General features: G+C 39.2%; 1 protein-coding gene across 1 annotated transcript; it reads right to left on the reverse strand.

Moving 5' to 3' along the window:
- Positions 1–67: 67 nt before the first annotated feature.
- Positions 68–27,390, reverse strand: LOC112044043 (fibrillin-2). The gene is made up of 24 exons (XM_052889191.1): positions 27,069–27,390; positions 19,123–19,300; positions 18,201–18,279; positions 17,079–17,213; positions 15,928–16,105; positions 14,991–15,155; positions 14,104–14,313; positions 13,362–13,511; positions 12,642–12,747; positions 11,951–12,012; positions 11,358–11,486; positions 10,519–10,672; positions 9,212–9,714; positions 8,394–8,681; positions 7,466–7,573; positions 6,607–6,729; positions 5,735–5,917; positions 4,871–5,019; positions 4,181–4,395; positions 3,590–3,876; positions 2,806–2,935; positions 1,835–1,955; positions 1,282–1,400; positions 68–766 (listed from the first exon to the last, which is right to left on the reverse strand). The coding sequence occupies exons 1-24, from the start codon at positions 27,127–27,129 to the stop codon at positions 604–606; spliced, it is 3,996 nt and encodes a 1,331-aa protein (XP_052745151.1). The 5' UTR covers positions 27,130–27,390; the 3' UTR covers positions 68–603.

The following is a 27,390-nucleotide window of genomic DNA, read 5'->3' on the forward strand; positions in this document are numbered from 1 at the left end:
AGTTCCACAGGGTAGGGTTCTCGGACCCCAACTAATCCTCATTCATGTTAATGACAAAACCAGTAAATATGAGTAAAAATTTATTTCAACATCACAATAAATATTATTAACATTGTTAAGTCATGAAATTCTTAAACAATAGTTAACGTAACAATTGTTTTCGAAAGTTAAACTTAAGGTGAAGTAAAGGCACGCCTAAATCTATTTCTTAGGAAGTACTTTGTACATTATTTTCTTTGTTAGAACTACATACATAAAATCTACTTGAAGTAGATACATCTACACCAAAATTTCTTTAAACATGACGAAATTGTCATTAAACAGTGATGTGTAGTTTTGTAAATTTTCAGTACAGCATATCAGAACAGAATAAATTTTGTTTTTGGATAAGTCCGAATATTTCTTTAAGTACATATTTTGCTGTTAATATCAAATGTCCTGCAAAATTAAATCAATCATTACATAATTGCATACCTACAGAAAGAAGCAAATCGTTTAAATACGTAAATTTGAGTTCAGTAAAAAATTACAGAAACGTCAAGGTTTAGATTTGAAGATAATTGGAAATTTACATAATAGTCAATTTCTAGTATTGAAGATGGTTTAGAAGTCATATTCGGAGACGATGACGACGAGGCGGGCGACAGCACTGCCAGCGAACAGCGAGCGCTGGTACAGCGACATGGTGAGCTCGAGCTCCGCCACTTGAGGACCATCGAGCGAGCACTGCAGGGATACTACACAGATGTGCGCCGTTGGTCGCATTCTGAAAACAAATCATATTAATTTATCATCATCATCATCATCATCATCATCATCATCATCATCATCATTGTCAGCCGATGGACGCCCACTGCTGGACATAGGGCTCTTGCATGGACTTCCAAACAAAACGGACTCGAGCCGCCAGCATCCAGCGGCTCCCTGCAACCCGCTATTAATTTATACTTATAATAAATCTGTAGAGAGGTCAATTCTGTACCTACATGAAATATATTTCCAAAATAACTATCAGATATCGATACTGATGCCAAAAATGCAATCAGTAAAAATTGTGTCTGTCTGTCTGTATGTTCGTTATAGAAACAAAAACTACTCGACGGATTTTACCAAAACTTGGTATAATTATTCTTCATACTCCTGGGCAGGTTATAGTATACTTTTCATCACGCTACGATCAATAGGAGCAGATCAGTGTAATATCCACCTCACAACTGTTTGTTGTTGTGTTGAAACCACCAACTTTCCAACTAGCTGAAAAACACTTTAGTAAATAGTTACCCAAAGCAGCTGATGTCTGCGGGCGTGACGCCGGGCGAGGCCTGCACGCTCAGCATCTTCATCTCGAAGTGCACCACTGAGTCGCGCCACGCCGGACCTTGCATTGAGAAAAGGTCTACCTGTAATTGATAATGAGGCTCAGAATGATCAATTGAAAAACGGATTGGAACGATCTACAGATTATCTCATGTCTTAATCGAACCAAAAATTATTAGAACCAAAGAAGAATTAAAGTAAAATGAGTCGCAAAGCTAAAAGTGCCAGTGGCCTAGATTGGACCTAATAGGATGTTGATATCCCAAGGTGTTAAAATGGCGATAATGGCGTCGTGTTGAGAGGTAACAGCCCCAGAAAGGGAAAGGAGCAAGTAATAATACATCAAAAACGCGGTCTAAAAACGCCAAAAGCAAGTAGACACCGGATTTGACCTACGATTCATCCTGTAGGTATAATCGCGAATTTACCAGACCATGTGATGGGTTGTACCACACAGATCCTTTCAAGCTTTCCATAAAAAAGTAAAAATATTATTACTTTAAATAGAAATACTCACACTGCCTGCAGGCAAGAAGATATGAGACACAAAGGTGATGAAGTTGTAACTGTAGGCGCTGGGCTGGTGCAGGCACGACCAGTCCGACACTGGACACGAGCGCTGGATGCGCGTGCACTTGCTGGAAACATCATAATCTTTGTCAGCGTCTCTTTAATGGGCCACTAAAAGCCTAAGCAACTGTCATTTATGAGAGGAAATTAATTGGAGTGTGCTCAATTTATTGGAAGTAGCTGGTACGATGATGTGGAAAAATGCTGACTTGGGATCTTTTTCTAGGTTATGCCACATATCGCTTCGCATTATTTAACTGCTGAACTATTTGAGTGGACAGTTAAACCGTAATTTAACAATGTGATGTCGATGTGTGGATTACTTAAATGATCTTCCTTTCTTAAATTAGGAAAATATTTTGTTTTTTCATTTATGTGACTTAAACCCCTTTTTTCGCTTTGTAGAACGTGTTTCTAGCGGGTGTGCTCTGCATGATATTTTTCTTGTGCAATAGTTCACCAATTAGTCTTCTACAGTTATCAGTTAGCTTTAGACATACACGAACTTCCTAGCATTACATGCATTGCGATCGATGCGGGTTAATCACTTGGCAAAGACAAACCTTTTTATAACAGTAGGTAGATAATAATTTACGGACGAATCAAAGGAAGTGGAAATACTCTACAAATAATGCAACATTTTTCAGAGCATACGAGTTTAAGAGACTGGTCATACAAAGTGACAACATTTTTTGACTAGTCTCACTTGATGAATTGATGATGCAATCCAAGATGGAAGCGGGCTTACTTGTAAGAAGTAGAATGAAAATCCACAATCCTTTCGGTTTCTACACGACATCGAACCGGAACACTAAATCGCTTGGCGGTACGTTTTCGGTAGGTTGGGTGGTAACAGAGTAAATTATAGCGATTTCTAGTATTTTGTGCGGTTTAAAAATACCCAAGTCACCAACTTACTGTTTTCCCTCAAGTCTGTATCCTCGTGGGCAGTCGATGCGGTGGCAGTGGTACCCTCCCTGCGTGTTCTGACACACCTGGCCCTCCTCTTGGCCGCACTTCGCTTCGCCGTTTTCACACTCGTCGATATCTGCACAGATTGTCAAAATTTTAATAATTATATCATACTAGCGGTCGCAATTTCGTCCGCCTTTAGATCTCCTTAATCCGGCCATGTCGCAAAATCAGTTCTTCGCCTACTAACTATAAACTCCCTGCAAAACATCTTTGTGTGTCATGCGTTTTTCGATATTTCATGACCTTTCCTTCGCGTTCTTCTTAAATTTATGATCTAAGGCCCTGTGATAGTCTATACTCTCTTGTGGTAGGTACTTTACTGTATGGTACATTTGATTGTATGCTCAAATATGCAGTTTTCTTGCAACAACAAAGAACGTTCTGCGCATTCGGTTGACCACGCTCGTAATGATTTTCCAAATGCCCCCGAAGCATCAAGACACGCGACCGAAAGTTCGCCAACCCAAAGAAACGTCGTCGGCGAGCCGGTACCCAGCGGGACACGAGCAGCGGTAGGAGCCGGCCACGTTGACGCAGCGGCCGCCGCACAGCCGACCGCGGGACCGAGTGCGGCTGAGCTCCTCACACTTACCTATACAAGTCCGCTTATCGTCGGCGAGCCGGTACCCAGCGGGGCACGAGCAGCGGTAGGAGCCTGCCACGTTGACGCAGCGGCCGCCGCACAGCCGACCGCGGGACCGAGTGCGGCTGAGCTCCTCACACTTACCTATACAAGTCCGCTTATCGTCAGCGAGCCGGTACCCAGCGGGGCACGAGCAGCGGTAGGAGCCGGCCACGTTGACGCAGCGGCCGCCGCACAGCCGACCGCGGGACCGAGTGCGGCTGAGCTCCTCACACTTACCTATACAAGTCCGCTTATCGTCAGCGAGCCGGTACCCAGCGGGGCACGAGCAGCGGTAGGAGCCGGCCACGTTGACGCAGCGGCCGCCGCACAGCCGACCGCGGGACCGAGTGCGGCTGAACTCCTCGCATTCATCTATGTCAACACATGTTCTGGAACAGCGTTAATTGTAAAATTAGTAGATAGATGTATATAACCTTGTGAAAGGGGCCCCAAACTGAGCCAGACATTATTTAGAATCGCGGCGGGCAAGCGGATCTCAGTGTGAATGAAAACGTGTATCGTCCAGCCCCGGAAGAGGGAGAGTGAGTATCAAGGGACAAAGAGCGAAAAGAGAAAATAACTAGTAGGGAGTCAAGAAGACGTCCCGGGAACACGCATAAATTACCGAGAGTTATTGTTCTTGTTGGTGATTCGTAAAGCATCTTATTATCTACGTGACATAGACAGACTCACCTGCTATCGTTGCGGAGTCTGTATCCTTTGTCGCAGTAGCAGCGATACCCTCCCCAGGCATTGGCGCACTTCTGCTCACACAGAGTCGGCGTCTCCGCACATTCGTCCACGTCGACGCACACCTTGTCGTTGGAAGGCGCGTTGCGGAAACCCTCCGAGCACTCGCATTTGAACGATCCGACTGTGTTCACGCACCGCGCGTTGTATGAACACGTCTGTAAAATAAATTAGTAAGCACAACTACAACGATATTAAAAACAGATGAACATATCGGTTCATTTGTTTTCGTCGTTGTCGTCGAGTTTTGTACCAATCAACGCGGTATTCTGAGGGTAAGAACTGATTCGTTTTTAGAATCGATCAGTATATAGCCATTTAAAAGTATTAAACATAGGTACACGGATACACCATCGTAAAAATAGTCAGGATACCTTCATATCCTGACCGAAGATCCTGAAACATAGAGCTGATGAAAACTTGTTTTTCAAAAAACGGAGTAAAATCAGCTACTTAGTAAGCAGCGGGAAGATAAGAAGCCTTTAGAGTGACATCGTTATAATGTATTTTCCATTCATGCATAGAAGTTCAATAAGCTTCCAGGAACTGAAGTATAGTCAAGCATGCTTACAGCCGCAGACTTTCCAAAAACCTTTCAAAAGTTAAGATTCTGGGTAGGTATGGTATTCTTACATTTCCATAGCTACACTCGTCGATATCTTCGCAGTTCTTGCCGATGTTCCTGTGGCCGGCCGGGCACTGGCACGAAAAGCCGCCGTAGAAGTTCTCACAACGCTGCTGCGCGCCACACTCGGAAACGTTGCGTTCACATTCGTCGATATCTGATAGATAAACCGATATTTAGATACAATAAAAAACATCATTAACAACCCATTCTCGGCTCACTATTAAGCACGAATTTCCTCTCCCTCCACGGACCCTACGGATTGGCAGACTTCACATACGTAGAGAATGGGGAATATTCTCAGGTTTTTCTCACAATGTTTTCGCCTGACCTTCACCGTTTAATTTCTTAAAATGCACATACTCGTAACTGAAAATTTGGAGGTGCATGCCCCGAACCGGATTCAAACCTCTGAGTCTTGCCTCAGAGGGCGTAAGGCCTTCTAGGGCCAGAGGTAACTTATCATAATAACTATACAAATCATGACAAAGTGGAATAGTGACAAGGATGAATTTCCGCGCTGAACAGCCAGGCGCAAATAACTGCCAGCCCTCGTCACTAGTCGACGCAATGAGGCGCAGTGAAATAATCCAGAGATTATTTTGGCACTGCGGTTATTATTCCTTTGTAAGTGGAATTCTTTGACAATACCTCTGAATATCAATGGATTCAGTATTTAGATTATGTGGCTCACGAAGTCCTGCGTTTGAATCATGATACGGGGGCTAGGGCAGTGAGTTGTGACATACTGAGTTCTTTACTACTTGAAATAGTTGGCCTGGCCTGGCTTGGCTAGAATAGCCTTGAATCTTGGAAGCCCAAGACTCGAGGACCGTTTAATCCGCTAGTAAGTACGACCTTGGTTTTCTTACCTAAGCAAATTCTCTCGGGAGTAAGCTTGTATCCCCAAGGGCAGGTGGTGACGATGGCCCCAGAGTCCTGTAGTCGGGTATACGTGGGTCTCAAGTACCGGGGTCCAGCCTGCCCATACTGCGCGCCCACCGTGATTACTGTGGAGTCTGGACTCACGGACGGTGGTGTGGGCTCGTAGTATGCTGGTGAAGATAAACAGATATAGTTATAGTTTTATACACGTTCTCTTATCAAGTGGACGTTTACTTCGGATTCAACTCCGCGCGTGTTTGCGTGAAACGCTGTTTTTATTAATCCCGCAAGATTCTGTATTTTCCGGGTATAAAAGTAACCTATATTCTGCTCTAAAGTAGCATCTATCTACCAAATTTCATTGCTAATCTGCTCTTTGAGCATATTTGCTTGATCAGGGTCAAAAACACAAGCAGATAAGTGTTGACGCATGTTATAGGAACTCCTTTATCCTATACCAGTCCTGGGCTCTGCTCGGTGTTTTTCTCAGTCACACGATTAATCCATGGCTAACTCGGTTGCAGGAATGGTGTGGGAAGTAGCGAGAGAAATAGGCAGAGACATCGTCTGGCCATGTTACTTGTACTGCCGCATTTCATATTTCCCAAATTTGTCAGCGAGCGAGAGTTTTAAGAACTAGTACGGGTAAAAATTCTTCAGAATGGAAAATGCCTTCTCTACCCCGGATTCGTAATGAGTCTTCAGGGTAGGCAGTGCGTTTTTGCGTTTATGGAGTGTCCGCCACTGAATACGGGGTGTTTGTTGCGAGAATAGACCAGTTTATGGACAGACAAGGTAACAACACACAACGTGAGGAGTATTATGTGGCTGAAGCATAAGATATTCTATCTGTTCTTACGGTGAGTTGGTGTGACCGCGTCGCGACACCGCTGGCCGCACACGCAGCGATATCCTCCTATCGTGTTGACACAGTCTTCGGTTGGCGCGCAGTTGGCTCTCATCGTGGCACACTCGTCAATATCTGCAACAGGTTAATTATAAGGAAATTTTACTATTTTTCTGGTGCATTTGGTAGTGCTGTGCGTCTCAAGAGAGAGGAGGAAAATTTTAGTATTTCTAAATTGGCTTAGGATGAGTCTGCATCGACCAGTTGCAGTTACCACCCTACCGGCAAAGACGTATCGCCAAGTAATTTAGCACTCCGGTACTATGCCGCGTAGAAACAGACAGAAATATGGGTAGAATATATTTATTCTTCTTCCAAGTAAGTCAGCTTCCATCTTAGACTGCATCATCAGCATCGTCGAGGTTACTACACCATTGATGAGTTCCTTAATGATAAAGGTGCTTGGAGGCCATTGGATCAGCTTCCACCTTCACACAAGAAGTAAAACTATAAGAATTTGTAATGTTGTCTTCATTGTAAATTACAATAATGTGTGATTTTTTTTTAAAAAAGCAACCGTTGAGTTTCTTGCCTTCTTCTCAGCAGAACCTACGTTTCGAATCGGTGGTAGAATCTTTACAAATAGTTAACTGACGTCTCAAAAGTGCTTGTAAACTGAGCTTGAAATAATGAATTTTGATTATTTTTGATTTTGATCTGATAAATGTTCATTCAAGAAGAAATTATTAAATGCAACTGGCTTTCACAGGGTGCATAGGACCGGGAAGGAATAACTTTGTTCCTAGCTCTATGACCATTTGATAACAATAGATTCATCTACAACTACAAAATGAAAATGAAATTAACTCACCAATACATTTTCTGCGGCTTTGGCTGTAAATATACCCAAGTTCACAGTTAGATGGTGGACTATAGTGGCCACGATCTGGATGATGCCACCATCCTGGTGTAGTGGATGCTGTAATTAGAGGTAGATTTGAAAATTTTATCTAAACTAGCCGATGCCCCCGCAGTTTAATCAGCGTAGTTCCCTTTCCCGAAAGAATACGGGGATAAGATAAATGACAGTCACAAATAACATGGCCTTTTAAAATATTGAAAATACTTTGAAGTTTTTCAAAATTGGTTCAAAAGATCCAGAGATTAGCCCCTATAACACCACAAACTTACATCTAATATTAGTATAAATAGCACATTCTTAGTCTGGATTATAGGATTTGCCTGACAACATTATCATTGGTCTGAAGCTATCAGCTAACGGCATTCTGTAACCCGCTTGATTCAACTAGTGGATGTCGACAAACACCACGCTGTCCGGTGCTGGGTTGCCATTCCAGCACCTTTTTACCGCAACGTAGGTAGTAGGTATGCCCATAGCCACTTTTGCTTTGCGAATCTTGGAACTATGTCAGCAACATTTGATCTGCGATTCTCCTTATTCCTTGTTCGATCGTGTAGAGATAGGTACGTACTCGTACTTTAATCTTAGATCGCTCAATCGCACGCACAGACTGATACAGTCTTCTTAAATTAGGCCAATAACAGTTAGCAACCAAGTCTCTGATTCATAATATGTTATCAATGGTAACACCCACTATTTAAAAAAAATCATCATCTTCATCATTCTGTAGGTTAGTTTTTAAGTTAATTTCTTGTTCGTTTTAATATAATTATCATTTTATTTTTGCTGTACAATTAAGAATATTTCATTCATTTAAAACTTTTATAGTTTGTGAAATGAGATAAAGTACGAAACATTTAAAGCAAATCAAACTTACCCGCAGTTGTAACTTCTGTAGACGTAACTCGAGGAGTTGTAGGAGTTGTAGCTTTGGGTGTTGGTCTAGGCGTTGTAGTTCTAGGAGTTGTAGGCCTGGAAGTTGTAGGTCTCGGAGTTGTAGACGTAGTCGTAGGCCTTGGAGTGGTAGAAGTAGTGACTACCACGCACCAACCGGACGAATCTCTCGTGAAACCCGGCATACAATCACATTCATAGCCTCCAGCCCTGTTTTTACACACTTCCAATGATCCACAAATATGTCTGTTTTCATTGCACTCGTTCACATCTAAAAAACACGTAAACAAAAATTGTGTTCACCATATTGGTCAAGATTTTGTGAAAATAAGTTTGTTATTTTTTAATTAAAATGTTGCAAGTTCTGTCTCCATCCTGCTTATACATACATCATCAACATCATTAACAATCTATATTCGGCTCACTGCTGAGCACAAGTCTCCTCGCAGAATGAGAAGGATTAGGCTATAGTCCACCACAAAATTTTCAGGCATGCAGGTTTCCTCACGATGTTTTTCATTCACCGTTTGAGACACGTGATATTTGTGGACTTTCAGACAGTGCGTATGAGGTATTTTCGAGGCAAGGTTGCAAGGTGCACTTCTTTTCCGTGCGTATAACCTCATAAAATGGTGTTTTTCAAAATGCTTTAAACATAGCCCAAATTTGATACTAATTGCTTGAAACTTTACCATATTAAATTCATACATATAATGCACAATAATGCTAGAAACAAGTTATTTAAAAGTTAAGTCAAATTTAGCTGCAATAGGTAAGTTGAAAAAGCATATGATATCTTACCAACACACTCCCCGCGTTCATTTCTTTCATATCCATTCAAGCAGTGGAGCTCGTTCGGATCAAAATCAATATCATTGTCAAATCCGTTTCCTCTATCCGGAATACTTGATAGTGTAGTTGTTGTCACTTCCGCTAAAGTACCCGCTACTGGCCTTCTTGGATATTCTGGATATGGTCTAGATGGTGCTGGAGTTGAAGTTGTTCTTGGTCGATATGGCGTAATATTTGATTCTGTAGTATTTGTTACTTCTGTGAAAGTACCTGGTACAGGTCTTCTTGTATATTCTGGATATGTTGGTCTAGGTGGTGCTGGAGTTGTAGTTGTCGTTGTTCTTGGTCGATATGTTGGCCTGAAGTAAGGATATCGGGGGGTGGGATATCTAGGTCTACGAGTTGTTGTACTGGTGGTTGGTTTCGGTGTAGTAGTCGTTGTAGTTGACGTTGTTGATGTAGAGGTTGTTGGTGTAGTTGATGGCACTGGGACTACTGTGTTCTCATCCTCACTGTTGAAATTAGAATTACAATTATTAAATGCAGTTTTTAGCTAACTTTCATTATATTAAACTCATATGTACTTAATTTCTAAATGGTAATTTAATAAACGAAAACCGAAAACTATAAAAGATTATCTTTCTTATATAGGTACCTACTTTACAAAGATATGATTCAAATGTTGAAATTTTTCATAACATCAAATTTAATATAAATCAAATTTTCGTCTAATATAGTAAAATCATACAGTAACATTTTTTTGGAAGTATTATTTTCTAGACATATATTAAACTGCCTACTGGCCTTTTGTGCCATCGCAATGACCTCTAAATTTCTCTGGGTCCATGAAAATCTCTTTCTCCTACAAGAGAGAAACTAGGGTCCAAAGTATTACCGCACGTTTAACCTTTGTTATAATTACCATATGGCACCGAGAAATAAATATGACAAAATACTCTATAGACATAGCTTAATGAGTTGCGAAGCTGAAGTGGCAATGGGCGGGTCACATTGTTCGAAGCGCCGATGGACGTTGGAGTCCCAAGGTGCTGAAAAAGTGACCCCCCCCACCAGGTGGACTGACGACATCAAGCGAGTCGCAGGTATTCGTTGGATGCAGGTGGCTCAGTATCGTGATGTTTGGAAGCCTCTACAAAAAGCTTATGTCCTGCAGTAGACCTCCATCGGCTGATATGATGATAATGATGACTATAGAGATTATTATTTGTTCATCAGCAGCATTGTTTCCCCAAAGTTGAAACCAAAAAACTGATGAGAATTAAATAAAATAGGATGAAGTAATCAAACTACCATACCCAGAGTCATAGTATACATATTCGTAAGCTGATTCAGTGGTAGTGGATGTGGTGCTACTGGATATAGTTCTCGTGCAAGTGAATGAGCCCAACACGTTGAGACATTGTAGTCCAGCTGCACAGTTATCCAGCTTCATAGCACATTCATCAACATCTGGAAAAGAAAAATGCTGGATGATAACTATATTCGTTTATATCAGATGTTTCGCAGTTTCACCCGTGTAGTTGGCGTTCCCGTGGGAATACGCGGATAAAATATATTTATTTATATATTATATTTGCTATTGGTAAAAGAAGTTTTATTGTAATTATTAGTATAGGTACAGGTAGTACAAATATTTATAACTAGCGGACGCCCGCGATTTCGTACGCGTGGAAATTCAATGTAACCTTTCAACCCCTATTTCACCACTTTAGGGGTTTATTATATTTATTTTTCAAAAACAGAATTTTTTTTTGTTTTTTTCAATTTACACATAAAAGGAAATATAAAATTAAATCTATAGACTTCGTCGTAGAATTCATCCGAATCGATGTTCATTGGTAAAGTGCCCAGAGGACTGGCAGTATTGTACGGTATTGTCACGTTGTATGGCGATTTTAGGGGTTGAATTTTAAAAACTCTTGAATCACATTATATTAAAAAGCACCCTATGTTTTGCTCCAATGTCTCAATTACTATTATACCAAAAATCATTTCGGTTCAGTCGTTTAGCCGTGAAAAGATAACAGACAGACAGACAGACAGACATGCTTACTTTCTCATTTATAATATTAGTATAGATTGAAGTGTTTTAAATTAACAGCTTTTTAGTAAATGCATACAAAAGTATACTAACCAACACAAGAAGCGGATGTGGAATCTAATTCAAAACCGTTTTTGCATCGACACTCGTGCCCTCCAAAAGTGTTTATGCAGTTCTGGAAACGATCGCACAAGTGACTGCCTTCACGACACTCGTCGATATCTGAAATTATATCCTCATATTTAATAAAATGTTTACAATTCCTGACAACTTTTCATCGGATTCAAGCAATGATGTTAGAAGAAAAAAGCGTTAGATACGCGGAACGCAAGTGGCACGTTAAAACTATGCTAATTAGCAAACCTGAGCTCAGTCGCTGCACTGTCATCGCGCCGTTAACAACGCCGCTTAAATATTTTTTGCGTGCCAGTTGTAAACATCGAATGTGGTTAATGTAACCTGTCTACCTCTTTTTTCTTCTAAAGGTAGCCTTCCGTTCTTGGCGAACGCGACGCGCGACGGCGCGACCCACTGCTTAGTATGAATTTATATGGAGCACTAAACAAGGCCCGAGAACGCCACGCGCGACCACTTTTGTTTAGTGCTCCATATAAAGCAGTGGGTCGCGCGGTCGCGGTCGCCAAGAACGGAAGTGCACCTTTACATCATTGGTTTCAAATAGTCACCTTCACAAATAGTGCCCCCTGGTCTAACACGGGTGCCTTCTTGACACTTCTTTGTGGCTAATCTGCAATAAAGAAACATTGAGTATACATGATACAGTCAACTGTAGTCTCTAGAATTTCATTGATATTTTTTCAATATAATGGAATTAAAAAAAATACCTTTCTAAACTTTACTTTAACAATTTTGTCTAAAAATTACTTGTTTTACCAATTTTGATTTCTCCAATTTACTTTTCGTTGATACTTGTACAGGATCATTACTTTGTGATATTTGCAAAATTATCTTCAATCTTATTTTGATTTATTTGCCAGAATTGATCAGAGCGGATGATACAGGTCGTCGTCATCAACCCACATTCGGCTCACTGCTGAGCTCGAGTCTCCTCTCAGAATGAGAGAGGTTAGGCCAATAGTCCACCACGCTGGCTCAATGCGGATTGGCAGACTTCACACACGCAGAGAATTAAGATAATTCTCTAGTATGCAGGTTTCCTCACGATGTTTTCCTTCACCGATTGAGACACGTGATATTTAATTTCTTAAAATGCACACAACTGAAAAGTTGGAGGTGCATGCCCCGGACCGGATTCGAACCCACACCCTCCGGAATCGGAGGCAGAGGTCATATCCACTGGGCTATCACAGCTCACAGCTAGATGATACAGGTAGATCAATTTAAAATATACGTTACTTAGGTAAAGTGCTAATCTTGGACTTGCAGTTGTAAGCTCCTGGAAGATTTATGCACACTTCGTTCCGCTTGCAAACTTCTGAACTCTCCTCACACTCATCAATATCTAAAAACCCACAAAAAGAATTGAAATTTTCGGAATAAAACTCTGGATTAATAGGTAATACCGTGAACTTTATTAGGTATACTATTTCCATCAGCTTTGCATGATTCGAGGCTTTGTAGCCTAAAATCAAGCAATAAATAAATGGTCTTTCGTAATGATATACTATAAAAACTGTATTTAACTTATCTACGACGAAAAACAAACCAATCTTCCATCCATCTCTCCGCTCCATGCCAAGCGCTAGACTTGCTTGGAGTAATGCCGAAAGGTTGCCTGATGATAGGTATAACATACAAGATATTCTACAACATTATATCAAAAACGGTTCGATCTCTTTCTTCCTTCACCGCTATATCATAAGACTAGCATCGCACACATTAGCTTTGCAGAAACCCTTTTTTGCAGTCAGTTAAATGCGGCGAAGGGTTTCACCCAGCACCTAGCCATTAATTATTCGTTATATTCCTGCCACCTATAACATTTGAATACCTTCTATCTTCAAGGCAAAACTGAACAAGCATCTTCTAAGCAAGCGTTTATGAACTTAAACTTCATCTTCTCTTTCCAATAGGCACTATGGGTAGCTAGTCTAATATGCATTTTAAAAAGATTACCTTCGCAAATCCCGGTAGCTACATTGACCTTGAAGCCGGGCGAGCATCGCTTAGAGACGTGATCCTGACAGAAATAATTGCCATGCGTGTTGATGCAGTGCTGTGACAGTCGCTGGCAGTCGTCCAACCGTTCTTCGCACTCGTCGATGTCTGTAGGCGAGGTTTAGCGATAATTGAAGATGTCATCGAACATATAATGGCCCAATTTACAAGAAATTGTCTGTTCAAGTAATGATGTAAATACCTGCAACTTATAGATTACACTCAACAAAAGGGTAATTTATGTGCATTTATTCCTAAACGCTTAGTTATCAAATACCCATGGTAATTGATACTCGTAAGCTGAATTAAGCTTAGTTTTGAAATCTGCAACTCATACATTGCTCCAAAACGGCATTATACGGAATTTTCCCAAAAGCTCATCAATAGTATCAATATAATATAGTAATAACAGCATTCAGCATGTACATACATGCCGCAGGCCGGGCACTTAGGTCAGTATTTAGGTTATTTCACTGAACCGATTCAGGGATTTATTCAATTCACTAGATTTGTTTAGGGAAAAGATAAAATCGTGTTGTTATTTTAACATTCTCCGTGATTTAATCTAACTTCTTAGGGAATAGATCAAATCCGTGTTTTTATCATATCCTGCGGCATATATTCAATATGTTATTTGCTTTACGACATACGAGAAGTCTTGAATTAAAAAACTATCTGAATTGTGAAAAGTTAAGGTTACCAAGACATTCGTCGTCAGATCCAGCTCGGAAGCCCGGAGGACAAATTTCATTTTTGACAGTCGGGACAGGGTCACTGGGTTCCGTGGTGGATGCACCATCATCTTCAGTATACGGCTTGCCTGGCTTGCCACCGCATTTGTAGCCACCTATAGTATTCTCGCAAAGATACTTCGGACATGGAGGCCTGGGTGAACGGCATTCATTAATATCTGGAAAGTAAAAGGGTTTATTGATAAATCTCAATATTTTTTCCTTAGCTTTATATTTATTGTCAAGGCTTCCAAAAATCTGTATGATTCTTAGTAATTATTAATTATAACTTCATCTAACTTTCTTAGATAAGTATTGGTGTCTTTCTATCATGAGTAACTTAACTCTTTCGCATTTTTTGTAGATCACCAAAATCAGGTGATCTACAAAAAATACGATATGGAATTCATCATTAAGTACGTTATAATTTGCTTTGTTTGACGTGTTTTTAGTTTGTCCTACGAAGATCTTCCAGTATTAAATTAGAAATTTTAGCTGATACTTTTTAAATGAAGACACAGGTTCCATAGACCAGCGGTAAGATGGTTCTATGAAAAAAAAACTTGAGTTGTTATTATTTTTTATTATTTTTTATGTACAAAAAGTCGTCGCGACACCAATGCGAAATAGAAAGACGAAACGAAAATAACTGGCTGGCTTTTAATGAGAAAGAGAGGGGGGGAGAGAGAGAGAGAGAGACAGAAGGAAACACGCGCACGCCGCACGGCTTACAGCTATAGCAAAAAGTGTCGTTACAACTTTTGGTCTTAATTTTATCCTTCTAGCCCCTTTTCGCAATGCGCGATAAGGAACTTCTTTCCAAAAAAGCTATTTTATAATAAGTGAGCTTTCATACCATCACAGACTTGATTAATCACGTTCCGCTTAAATCCAGGTGGGCAGCTGAGGCTGACGTCCCTCTTTTTGAGTGGAACACATTTGAACGATCCCTCCGTGTTGTGACATACAGTGTCCGTCGCTGTGCATAGATCGTCTAAGGATTCTGCACATTCATTTATATCTAAAAAAAGATTTATTTCATTAATTTAACGATTACATATAATTTAACCTTCTGTCTTAACTATGGTCTTAACAATAAATAAAAAATGCACAGTTTAGTCAAAGTAACATACAATAATATCCATATGTTTCATGTTTGTATGATATCTAATATATTCAAGGGTTAGTTGTGAAGAAAATAAATGTTTCTTTTATGGTAACGATAAGTCTGTTAATCGTATGTAAGTAATAATTCTTTGATTGCCAATACAGGTAGTTGAAGTTCTGTAAGATTTACTAAGAATCCCAATAGAATGTGTGCCTGTGCTAGACACATTTCTTCTACGAAAGTTTAAAGATCGTCAGCCTATGCTATTATGCTTCTTCCATAAGTTAGTACGGTAGCCAATTAAGAAGTTTTTTGAAGAAAAAACAATTTTTTATCACTCTTCTTGCTCAAAAAGTTTGCCGGTGTACCAAAGCGGCAAAGTAATTTGAAGCTGTATTTTTTTTTTTTGCAGGTCGTTGTCGTTGTGATCATCTTGGCTGTCCAGCGCGGAAATGCAGACAGTACTCTTGCCATCATTCCACGTGGGCATGATTTAAATCTTTATTATGATAAGTTAGCTTAATTTCCTTATTGTATGCTTTCTCAATTTAAATTGATTTAAAATACTTTTCATCCAGTAAACAGTTATAATTCGAATCTTATTATAATAGCCCAATTGTTAGTGCCTTACCATATTTTGTCAGTCAATATTCCAAACCCAGTATATACTCATTATAAAAGATACCTTTACAAGATTTTTTATCTGCCTGCAGTCTAAAGCCATTCCGACACTCGCATCTAACCCTGCCATATTCCTCGGTACAAATATGGTCACAAGAATTCGCCTTACATTTCTCTTTCGGCTTCTCTGTAGTCGTTGTTTCTGGTTTCTGTTTTGTTGTGGTTTCTATTTCTACAGCATCCTGAAAAATAGAATTTAGAACGTTTTTTAAATTGTAGGGGTAACTAGCGCGCATTCAATAACTTTCTTATTAGGTATTTTAAAGTATTCATTGTTACAAATTTGATGAAGATCTGGAGTGAATCTGATGAAGCTGAAACACAGATGAGGGAACTCCTCAACGATTTACAGCAGTTACCTTGTGATTGGGCTTGACCGATTTGTATTTATGAGAACTTTCCACCTGGATGGGTTGTGACTGTTATTAGGAGTCTGGTGATGAATTCGAAGGATATTAAAGGTACACTTGAAATGTTTTATAACCTCATCGGTTATAAAACATTTTACGTTTTTTAGAAGAACGCACGTGAACGAAATGCGTATGTCGAGATGGATGTGTGGTCTGACAAGAATTGATAAAAAGAGGAAGTCTGAAACTAGTGCCAGTGACTGAAAAAATGAGGAGTAGAAAGTTAGCATGGTATGTACATGTATTGCGTAGGGATGAAAGTCATAATAATAGGAAAATGTTGAATATGCAAGTGGAAGGATATAAGAGGAGAGGAAGGCCAAAAACAGATGGTTGGAGTGTGTGAAAGAGGACATGTGTGTAAAGGGAGTGAGTGATGAGTTGACGAGTAATAGCGACGAATGGAAAAGATGGCATATTTTGACAACCTTAATTGAGATATCTTAACCTTATATCGGTGAAGGAAAACACCGTGAGGAAACCTGCATACCAGAGAATTATCTTAATTCTCTGCGTGTGTTAAGCCTTCCAATCCGCATTGGGCCAGCGTGGTGGACTATTGGCCTTACCCCTCTCTTTCTGAGAGGAGACTCGAGCTCAGCAGTGAGCCGAATATGGGTTGATGACGACGAATTGAGATAAGGGAAAGGAGATGATTGTGATGATATCTCGAGGGGATAAACTTGGAGTAAAATTTTGTCTGTGAGTAAGGTTATTTATATGTCCTAAAACTGATATATCATACCATGCAGCACTGGTAATATGCCCTCTGCCTCAGCGCAGCGCTGGGACTAAAGTAGTCTTCCGACAAGCTGCCACAGCCACCTGTGCCTTGCGACTCGCCGGCCATCCGTCCAAACGTGCATTCGTCACAACACGACTGAAATCAATCAACATTATAAATCATCATTTATTATTTATTTCATCTCTCATTTATTTATTACTTCTTTTTTTTTAAATTTATAAAAAAAAATTCACCCTCCCGCTGCGGGACATTTGAGTGCCCAAGCAACCGGTGGTAAGGGCTCCAGGGTGAGGAACCTCCTCACAATACGCGCCGTCTCAAGAATCACTGCCTTTTGTATCCGACTCTTGATCCAACAGTTAAGCGAAAGCTTCTTAAGGTGTTCTTAAGGTCGAAGTTTTTCGCTATAAAACCATTGACTGAAACAACTATCGGAACAATAATAGTTGACTCAACATTCCACATGGCGGTAATCTCGTGAGCAAGGTCCAAGTATTTTGATACTTTTTCCTTTTCGGCTTTAACCAGATTATCGTCATGTGGAACTGTAATATCAACAATTATTGCACGACGCACTGACCGATCGACTAGCACTATATCAGGTCTATTGGCTACAATACTATTTATTTAATTGTTACTAAATCAAGTATTAATGTAAGCTCTTAATATTACCAGACCTATATTTCTCTTTCTAGTTTTGATAGAGAACCATTGTCTAGTATCTTCCTATACTAATATTATAAATGCGAAATTAAGTCTGTCTGTCTGTTACCTTTTCACAGCTAAACGGCTGAACCGATCAAAATGAATTTTAGTATAATAGTAAATGGGACATTAGAGCAAAACATAGGATACTTTTTGATCCTAAAATAAAAATAGAAGGGGGTGAAATAGGGTTTGAAAGTTTGTATGAGAAATCCTTCATTTTTAGAGTCACAGTTTTAAAAATCTGTTTAAAAAACATGAAAAAAATACAAAATATAATGTGATTTAAAAATTTTTAAAATTCAATCCCTAAAGATGTGAAATAGGGGTTGAAAGCTTACATTAATTTCTACGCGGACAAAATCGCGGTCGTCGGCTAGTCTTTATATATTTACGAGTATGTGACACGTTTCTTACCTTTCCAATATCGCTGTTTGGTGACATGCAACGTTTGAGGAGAGCCAGCGTCATGCCGGTAGCGCATTCTTCTTTCTGCCTCGTAAATATACACATATTACTTAAAATACGGAAAGTGAAGCATCCAAGAAATGCCTAAGCTTATGATAGTTATGAAAGTTGAAAAAATTATGATAGTTACGGAGGTAGAAATTAAAATTGAGAATGTAGAGAGATACATAAATTCAGTACGTATAGTGTACATATTTAAGAACACTAACTATGGGCTTATTAAAAGGATCAGAGTCAGCTGGCGATGGAACGAGCTTGGAGTATCTCTGCGTGATAGAATCAGAAATGAGCAGATCCATAGCAGAATATCACCGACATAGATCAGTAAGTCGTGAAGCTGAATTGGGAATGGGCACATAATTCGAAGAGCCTATGTACACGGGGACCCAAGGTATGATGGCGACCAGTAAGTAAGGACAGTTTAGGCTGAACCCCAACCAGGTGGACAGACGACAAGGAGTACCTGGGTGCATACGGTTCGTGAAGTCGGGACCGTGTTTGTAATTCCCTACAATAGGCCTATGCTATGCAGTATATGTCCTTCGGCTGATGTGATTAATCATTTCAGTAGTATCGTAAAGTATATCTATCTATGATATACAATACAATCAGAAACTTAAGCTGACTTATCCTAATAACTATACAAATCATGCCCTACAAATGGTGGCAAGAATACTGGCTACATTTCCGCACCAGGATGATCCTTTGCATAAAAAATTAGCCAGTCCTTCTGTCACGTTTCTGCCTGTTTGCTTTTCTGTGTTGTGTTTTTTGACACTGTGACCAGACCAAGGGTCTCCACGGCAAAAGAATAAATGTGGTAAAAATTAACAAATTAGTGAAAAGAAAAGTAAGTTTAATAAATACTTACTTCATCTGATTCTGGCAACACTTCTTCCCAGCAGACAGACAAACTTCTGTCTCTTCCGGCTCAATGTCATCTGGCACATCCATGCTGGTGCAGGACTTTGTGGTCGAAGCAACCGCATAGGTTTCCCCGTGCTTGCAGCATATCTCTGTGATATCCGCTATTTCGTCTGATGTTAAATCTGTAAATAAAATTGCAGCTAGTTAATTTTTTATTAAACCGAGTATTTCTCAGCCAGACCAAGACTTGAACCCAGTATCTCGGGTTTAAAAAGCCACATAAATTGCCAATGCCAACTAGACCAACGAAGCAGTTAATTTGTTTATCCGTATCCATTGAATTACTATGTACTACGTACTAGAACAGGCACCGCAAGCTCAATTCTTGCCCAGTATCTATTGTCTCAAAGCCACATAAATTGCCAATGCCAACTGAACCCATGAATCAGTTAATTTGTTTATCCGTATCCATTGAATTACTATGTACTACGTACTAGAACAGGCACCGCAAGCTCAATTCTTACCCAGTATCTCTTGTTTCAAAGCCACATAAATTGCCAATGCCAACTGAACCAACGAAGCAGTTAATTTGTTTATCCGTACAGATTGAATCACTATGTACTACGTACTAGAACAGGCACCGCAAGCTCAATTCTTGCCCAGTATCTCTTGTTTCAAAGCCACATAAATTGCCAATGCCAACTGGACCAATTGAATACCCATACCTATTGAATTTCCGTAGCTACATGTTGACACCTCTAATGCAACTTTAAATACTATATACTATATGCTTCTAAAAACACAAATAGCTGGTTGGTGAGGTACATCTGTACCTACATATAAAAGCGAAAACTGTTTGACATACAAAGATGGCAAGGAGGTAGGCGTCCACTAAGAGGGGATTTTGCGACAGAGTCGGACTAAGGAGGTCTAAGGGCGGACGAAGTCACTGGCGTGCGCTAGTAAGATTATATGCTTGAATGGAAATAAGTATTGGTATAATTAGATCAATGGATAATAGAACACAGCTGTTACTACACTAATTTGGTCATACCTTTCGAGTGTTTACACAAATACTCGTAATTTCGTTATAACTAGGCCATATATAACGCCTATACCTAACAGACCTATAATTTAAAAGATCCGAATTAGAAACAACCTTCACTCAATGGCGATCACAAGGCTTTTAACTATGTTAAGCACTGTAAGCAATAATGGTACATAATGGAAAATTTCTTCTCTATACTAAAGCCATACTCAAGGAGTACTGTTTACTAGCAAACAAATTAGAAATGAGGGTAGCAAACGCATGTTATTTTATTACTTTTTTAATTTAAATTATGTATTGTTGTTTTATAAAATACTATTTAAAATTTATTAACTACTAGCGGACCCGGTCAAGCTTCGTTTTGACATAAGTGCACTTATTCTCTATCCCTACTCTACCCTTCTATACCTCTACCCCTACCCTACCCCTACCCTACCCTACCCCTACCGCTTGACTCTTAAACGTTTGTATGAGAAATAGAAAAGGGTTGTTTTATGCTTTTCCCGGCAATTATTCTAATTTTTCTCACCTTTTAAACCTTCCCTATACCTCCACGAACATTTGAAAACCAAGATAATATAAATCCGTTCAGCCGTTCTCGAATTTTAGCGAGACTAACGAACAGCAATTCATTTTTATATATATAGAAGATAGATAGATATGTAATTGTTTTAAGCTTAATAATCAAATTTATTTTCATTACTTTATGAACAAGTTAATTATAATTATTATTAGGTGTGAAATGACTAGCAATTTATACCCTCATTTATAAGTTGTTTGTTGGTAAATAGTATTCCTCGAATATGGCTTTAGTATAATTCTAATTCAGTTTCGTAATGAGTCGTTTTTAACCGACTTCAAAAAGGAGGAGGTTCTCAATTCGGTCGGTATTTTTTTTTTTTTTCTTTTTTTTTTTTATGTATGTACACTGATTACTTATGATGGAATCCTGGAGAAATTGAGGGGAACTTTCGAAATTTATATGGGTATCTAGTGTGTTCATAAACTTTTCCATTTAGTACTTTTAAGCACTACAATTTCATGAAGGTTTAAAATCGATCTGACGATGGAGCCATAAAACAGACGAGGGAACTCCTCGGCGATTTACAGCAGTTACCTTGTGTTTGGGCTTGATTAATTTACCGGCTATTTTTTTGCATGTATGTAGTGCATTATTATTGGATTATTGGATTAAAAGTGTTCTATCTCACCAAGGTCCTTCTTGGCAATATTATCAAGTATGCATAACATAAATAACGAATGTGGACGTTTTCGTAGGAGGATTCAGGGAAGAGACACTTACAGTGTAGATTATCAGTTGTTTGTCATTTAAAATGTGATGGTAATGAGCTACACTGCAGATGTCAAGACATCTAAGCAGGTACATACTAGAACAATGCTTTCATAAAATTTTCTGGATAATTCCTATCGGACAAAATGTCAGTGATAAAAGGTGGCTTGGGACCACAGAGTAAGAAATAAACTACGTATTCGCTTGGGACTGTAAAAATTGTCTGCGCGAGTAAAAAACGCATATGTTCAAATGTAGTCGTTTGACTGGAACGTTTTTTTTTTAAATGTATTTGCTGTAAAATATGGTATAATCTTATTAGTGGCAATGAGCGGGGCACATATTTCGAAGTGCTTTTGGGGTCCCCAGGTGCTTAAATGTTGACCCCGTACTAGAAAAGCGCAGCATTGGTAAATCCCCTCACCAGGTTGGCTGACGACATCAGCGAGTCGCAGGGATTCGCTGGATGCAGGCGTCTTAGGATCGTGATGTTTTGAAGTCCCCACAAAAGCCTATGTACAGTAGACGTCCAACGGCTGATATGATGATGATGATACCTTGTTGGCCCAGTAGTTAGCCTATGTGGCTTCGGATGACGAGGTCCTGGGCTTGAGGCTTAGATTGGGCTATGAACTTCGGGCGTCTGATAATATCGCAATAGAAAATATAAAATGTAACTTTTTGTGTCGCTCTGTCAGGTAAAGTGTGTGGGTACCTAATCTCTGGATGTACTGAACCGATTTTAAAAAGTCTTTGACTAGAAAGGCTAGAAAGGCAGACTAGAAAGGCACGTTATTTGTGAGTGTCAAAGACTATTTTATCCCCGCATTAGCTGACGTCGGCGTCGCGTGTTTCACTTGCGTGGTTCCCGTTCACGTAAGAATACTGGGATAATATATATACGGCCTATAGCCTTCTATAAAGGGGCTATCTAACTAACACTGAAAGAATCATTCAAATCGGACCAGTAGTTCCTGAAATTAGCGCGTTCAATCAAACAAACAAACTCTTCAGCTTTATAATAATAGTAAGATTCATACGGGAACGGTAACCACGCGAGTGAAACCGCGCGGCATCTGCTAGTACTTAATATAAGCATTGAAAGAAAATACCTGACCTATTCGATATTAATATCTAACGATGCATCATTAGGGAACTACGAATGTTGTTTATCCCGACGTTAGAATTGCCGCCAATGCATCGTACCTACATACATATGTGGAGAGGTCATGAGATTATCTCGCGACGTCAACAGAACGATAATGGGGCCTCTGTTATGAAGAGACTGCCAACACAGATTAAAGAATAACAGGCAGAAAGAGCGCACGGAACACGGCAGTGCAGACATTCCAGATACAAATTCAAAAGCGTATACATTCTCGAGTCAGTAAAGCGTCAATCAGTAATTTTCAATATTATTCAAGAAAAATTGGATCTCATGTTTTTAAATATTTTAAAAACTGTTTACAAAAACTAAAGAAATAAGTTGGAGTATTTTTTCTATCTATTATGATACTAGCTGACGCCGCGCGGTTTTACCCGCGTAGATCCCGTTCCCGAAGAAAAACGGGAATAATATATAGCCTATAGCTTTTCTCGATAAATGGGCTATCTAAAACTGAAATTTTTTTATCTATTTTAATTAATATTTAGAGTTAAATCTTGAAATACAAATTACGAAAAAAGTTTTATATGCGGATGTCAATGAGACGCGTGACGTTTGTTTTTATGAGTTTCACCGGCTTTATCGCGCGGCTTGTCTGAAGACTCATTCTGTATTATTCTCTATTCTGTGGCTACCAATAGGTACATGGAAATGATAATTGTTTTCACATAATTGCGGATTATACGTGTAGATGGAAGGAAGTGTGTAACGTAACTTTCTTTATAACCTTTTAAACTACCGTCTTTACACAGGGAAATTAATCTCGAAAGAGAATTATGCAATTTATTTTCGTTCCGAATCGAATCTATATTCGAATCTAGAATCTATATATCTAGAATCGAAGTAGGTCAATAGAAACAGACAAATAGGACAAAATAAATAATAAAAGTATTTTTTTTATTCTCTACAAGTTATCCCTTGACTACAATCTTATCTGGTGGTAAGTGATGATGCAATCTACGATGGAAGTAAGGTGTCAGGAGTAGGGTGAAAATCCACACCCTTTTCGATTTTACGACATCGTATCGGAAAGCTAAATCGTAATATAACTGAATGACCGGGGCCGGGGACTGATTCCAGAGGGTGTGGGTTCGAATCCGTTCTAAGGCATGCTTTTCAGTTGTGTACATTTTAAGAAATTAAATATCACGTGTCTCAAACGGTGAAGGAAAACATCGTGAGGAAGCCTGCATACTAGAGAATTTTCTTAATTCCCTGAGTGTGTAGTTCGCCATTCCGCATTGGGCCAGCGTGGTGGACTATTGGCCTAACCCCTCTCATTCTGAGAGGAGACTCGAGCTCAGCAGTGAGCCGAATATGGGTTGATAATGAACATTAGAATGATATTGATGATGGTAACTAAGGAGCGCCTGAGCTGACAAAATGCTTCGAAACCGCGGCTCGAAGGGAAGGCCATGAACCCAGATGTAATCTAACAATTAAAAAAAATACCTGACTATTTTTCTGGGCCTCATCCAATAAATTTGTCACGGGCTTCAGATAGTATAGTTACGCCCGGCGACTCAATAGATAACGCGTGTAATTATAAAGTTGCACTACAAAATAATGATTCATTATTATCATCATATCAGCCGATGGACGTCTACTGCAGGACATAGGCCTTTTGTAGGGACTTCCAAACATCACGATACTGAGCCACCTGCATCCAGCGAAGCCCTGCGACTCGCTTAATGTCGTCAGTCAACCTGGTGGGGGTCCACCAACCAACACTGCGCTTACTAGTGCGGGGTCGCCATTCCAGCACTTTGCTGTTTTTTGTAGATGGACCAACAAAATAATGATTGACCTAATACAAATAGTAACACACGTCGGTGTAACTCTACACCGAGCTAAACAAAATGTGACTAATCTATAATCTTGTCTAGGACAACGACATTTTACACGATAGACATGTTACGTGTCTACAAATCACCGCAAAAAGTGATCCGAAATTAGCTACTCCGCTGGGCGCACACATGTACATTTATACTTATATTATATCTGTAGAGAGGTAAATTCTGTAGGTACATAATATATATTTCCATAAAATATAATTCCATTCCTTATAGAAACAAAAACTACTCGATGGATTTTAACGAAACTTGGTATATTATTCTTCATAATTCTTCAACCTGGGCAGGTTATAGTATACTTTTCATTATGCTACGGTCAATAGGTGTTCAAATGTTGGGAAAACGGGAGAAGTTACTCCATTTTTATAGCGAGGACGAGGTCGCGGGCGTCCGCTAGTATACAATATTTAGGTATTATTTGTTTAAATAACTTTCGTTGTTTACAATGCGACTAAATAAAATTAAGCTACTTTTGTCTGCCACGGTCTTAATGATAATGACTTATATTAACGTTAATGACATATCTCTATTATAAAATCTTTGGTCTAGGAAACTCAATATTTACTTCACGATTAGTATGGGTTCGCGATACCTTCGAGCTCAGGTGGAAATGTAAATTACTATCAACCTTTTTTTATGGGTTTTATGGGAAAACACGTACCAATTACCTTCTTGGACTTATATCGCACTCGAGTTCACCAACAAAGTTGTCTGTCGTTTTTTGAGGTGGATGAGGTAAACTCGCACATTTGAAAATATAAAATACTAATAAGTAAATATATCCTGTGTCAACCCTGGGCACCACCAGGGGATCACCTAGTCGCTTAGTGCCGAATTTATTTCTCTTCTTCCCCTATTTGTTTGAGAATTTGACACTCAGCGGGTGAATTATCCCCTAGGGTTGCCCCTACAACGTCTATAAATTCCACTGTAAGACTTCAGAGGAACAAGTTTATTCTACCTAAAACGCACCATAAACCTGAGCCAATTTATGAATTATAAAATCTGATCTACTGAGAATCGAATCCAGGAGACACCTCTGTTGAGAAATAGGGCCCAATCAACTACAACCAAAAGTCTCAAATTAATTCTATGAAGACTGCGGAACCCTAAGAACAATAGACAAATAGAGTCTTAAATAGGAAGTGGATCCTACACAAACTGTATACAAAGGAAATGCACTCAGCAAGAGGTAGGCACATCATTACCGCGTGTACATAATTAGATCGAGTCATCACAAAAACTTCGAGGTTTACAAAGACGGAAATTACTTACATAATCAGAGAGAGTCATAATCATGGAGAAATGGTATAACAAGTGATTATAATGATACCCCTACATACCAACCCTTGAGCTGCCAGACAAATTAATAGGTGCTCGTATTAATAGGCTGTCTGATTGTTAGATTATATATACGCGTAAATAGGTTTGTTGCGATTTCATAGCAAACGAAACCCCAGTCAAGTTAGCAATAAATATAGGGGTAACGCTACAAAAAATTTGTATAGAGCTAAAAATAGTTATGAATGATCAGAACACTTGGAAATGAAAATTGAAATGTCCAATACTGATGCAAAACTAATTATGCACCGTAAAATAACACAAACAAAGCTTTTTTTGTACTTTTCGCAAGAGGGTAAATTTTGTCATACGTATATTATATTAGTTAAAACTTGTAGGTCATACAAAACTTATTTACCCTTTTTTCAAAATCGCCATTTTTAGGGTTTCGTACTTAAAACGGAACTTTATCCATATGTCCGTGCCCCGTTAAGTGTGTTTGTTCCGAAAGTTCATATCAATATTTAGATTTATGCGAATTTTTGTAGCCTGCTACCATTTTGACTGGACTAAGAGATAATAAGGAATTTATATAAATAGGAGCTGAAAGTCAGTTTTTTTGCGTATAAAAATTTGTTTTTTGGTAATTATGAAAATGCTGCTATGTGTATCAGCTATCAGTAGCCTTGGTATTGCCATTGGTATATAGTAGTGCACGATACGTATAAACATTTTTTTAAATTTTTGTATGTATGTCTGCTTGTCCGGACTATATATGAAACTAATACATTTTAATTTTCTTCACAGGAAGTCAGAAGATGTTTTGAGCAACATATCATCATCACCATTAACAACCCATATTCGGCTCACTTTTGAGCACGAGTCTCGTCTCAGAATGAGAGGGGTTAAGTTATTAGTTATTAGTCCACCACGCTGGCCCAATGCGGATTGGCAAATTTCACACATCTAGAGAGTTAATAAAATTCTCAGGAATGCAGGTTTCCTCATGATGTTTTCCTTCACCGTTTGAAATTAGTACGTGATATTTAATTTCTTAAAATACAAACAACTGAAAAGTTGGAGGTGTATGCCCCGGACCGGATTCGAACCTACACTCTCCGAATAAAATGCAGAAGTCATATCCACTGAGCTATCACGGCACCAGGAACATTTATGCTAAACTAAAACAGAAAAACTTTTGACACGGACGAAGTTGCGGACGTCCGCTAGTTAAATATTATGAATTATATTTTCATTAATATGACATTTTCTTAAAAATAACACGCATAACTTTCTTTAAAAAAACACATACCTTCACCGGTAACAAACTGCGAAGCAAGACACACCAAGTTCAACACTATTAAAATCTTCATTATTATATATTTTATATTTGTTCAGCTTTAATTAAAAACGCACAACTATTACCACTGGCACATAAAACAGAGGGTTTTGTGAAAAGGAAAAAGTTTCGAAACCATAGTTATAAAGTTATGAGTTGTTGACACATAGGTACGCGTTGTCTTCTTGGAACGCAAGACAGTTGTGATAGTCGGGTCAAGTAATGTACTGATAACGTTTGCGCATGACATCTGGAAGTGGATGGGGTCACACTATGGAACTATTAGGTATTTTAC

The sequence above is a fragment of the Bicyclus anynana genome, chromosome 25 (genome assembly GCF_947172395.1).
Source record: "Bicyclus anynana chromosome 25, ilBicAnyn1.1, whole genome shotgun sequence".
NCBI classification, from domain to species: Eukaryota; Metazoa; Arthropoda; class Insecta; order Lepidoptera; family Nymphalidae; genus Bicyclus; species Bicyclus anynana.

Bases quoted from the DNA above. Each gene is read 5' to 3' on its own strand.
- LOC112044043 (XM_052889191.1), bottom strand. From the start codon at position 27,129: ATGAAGATTTTAATAGTGTTGAACTTGGTGTGTCTTGCTTCGCAGTTT. The intron at 6,730-7,465 runs GTGAGTTAATTT...AACCTGTTGCAG, and splicing joins AAGCCGCAGAAAATGTATTG to ATATTGACGAGTGTGCCACG. The intron at 4,396-4,870 runs GTAAGAATACCA...TTTATTTTACAG, and splicing joins ACGAGTGTAGCTATGGAAAT to ACGTGTTCATACAACGCGCG.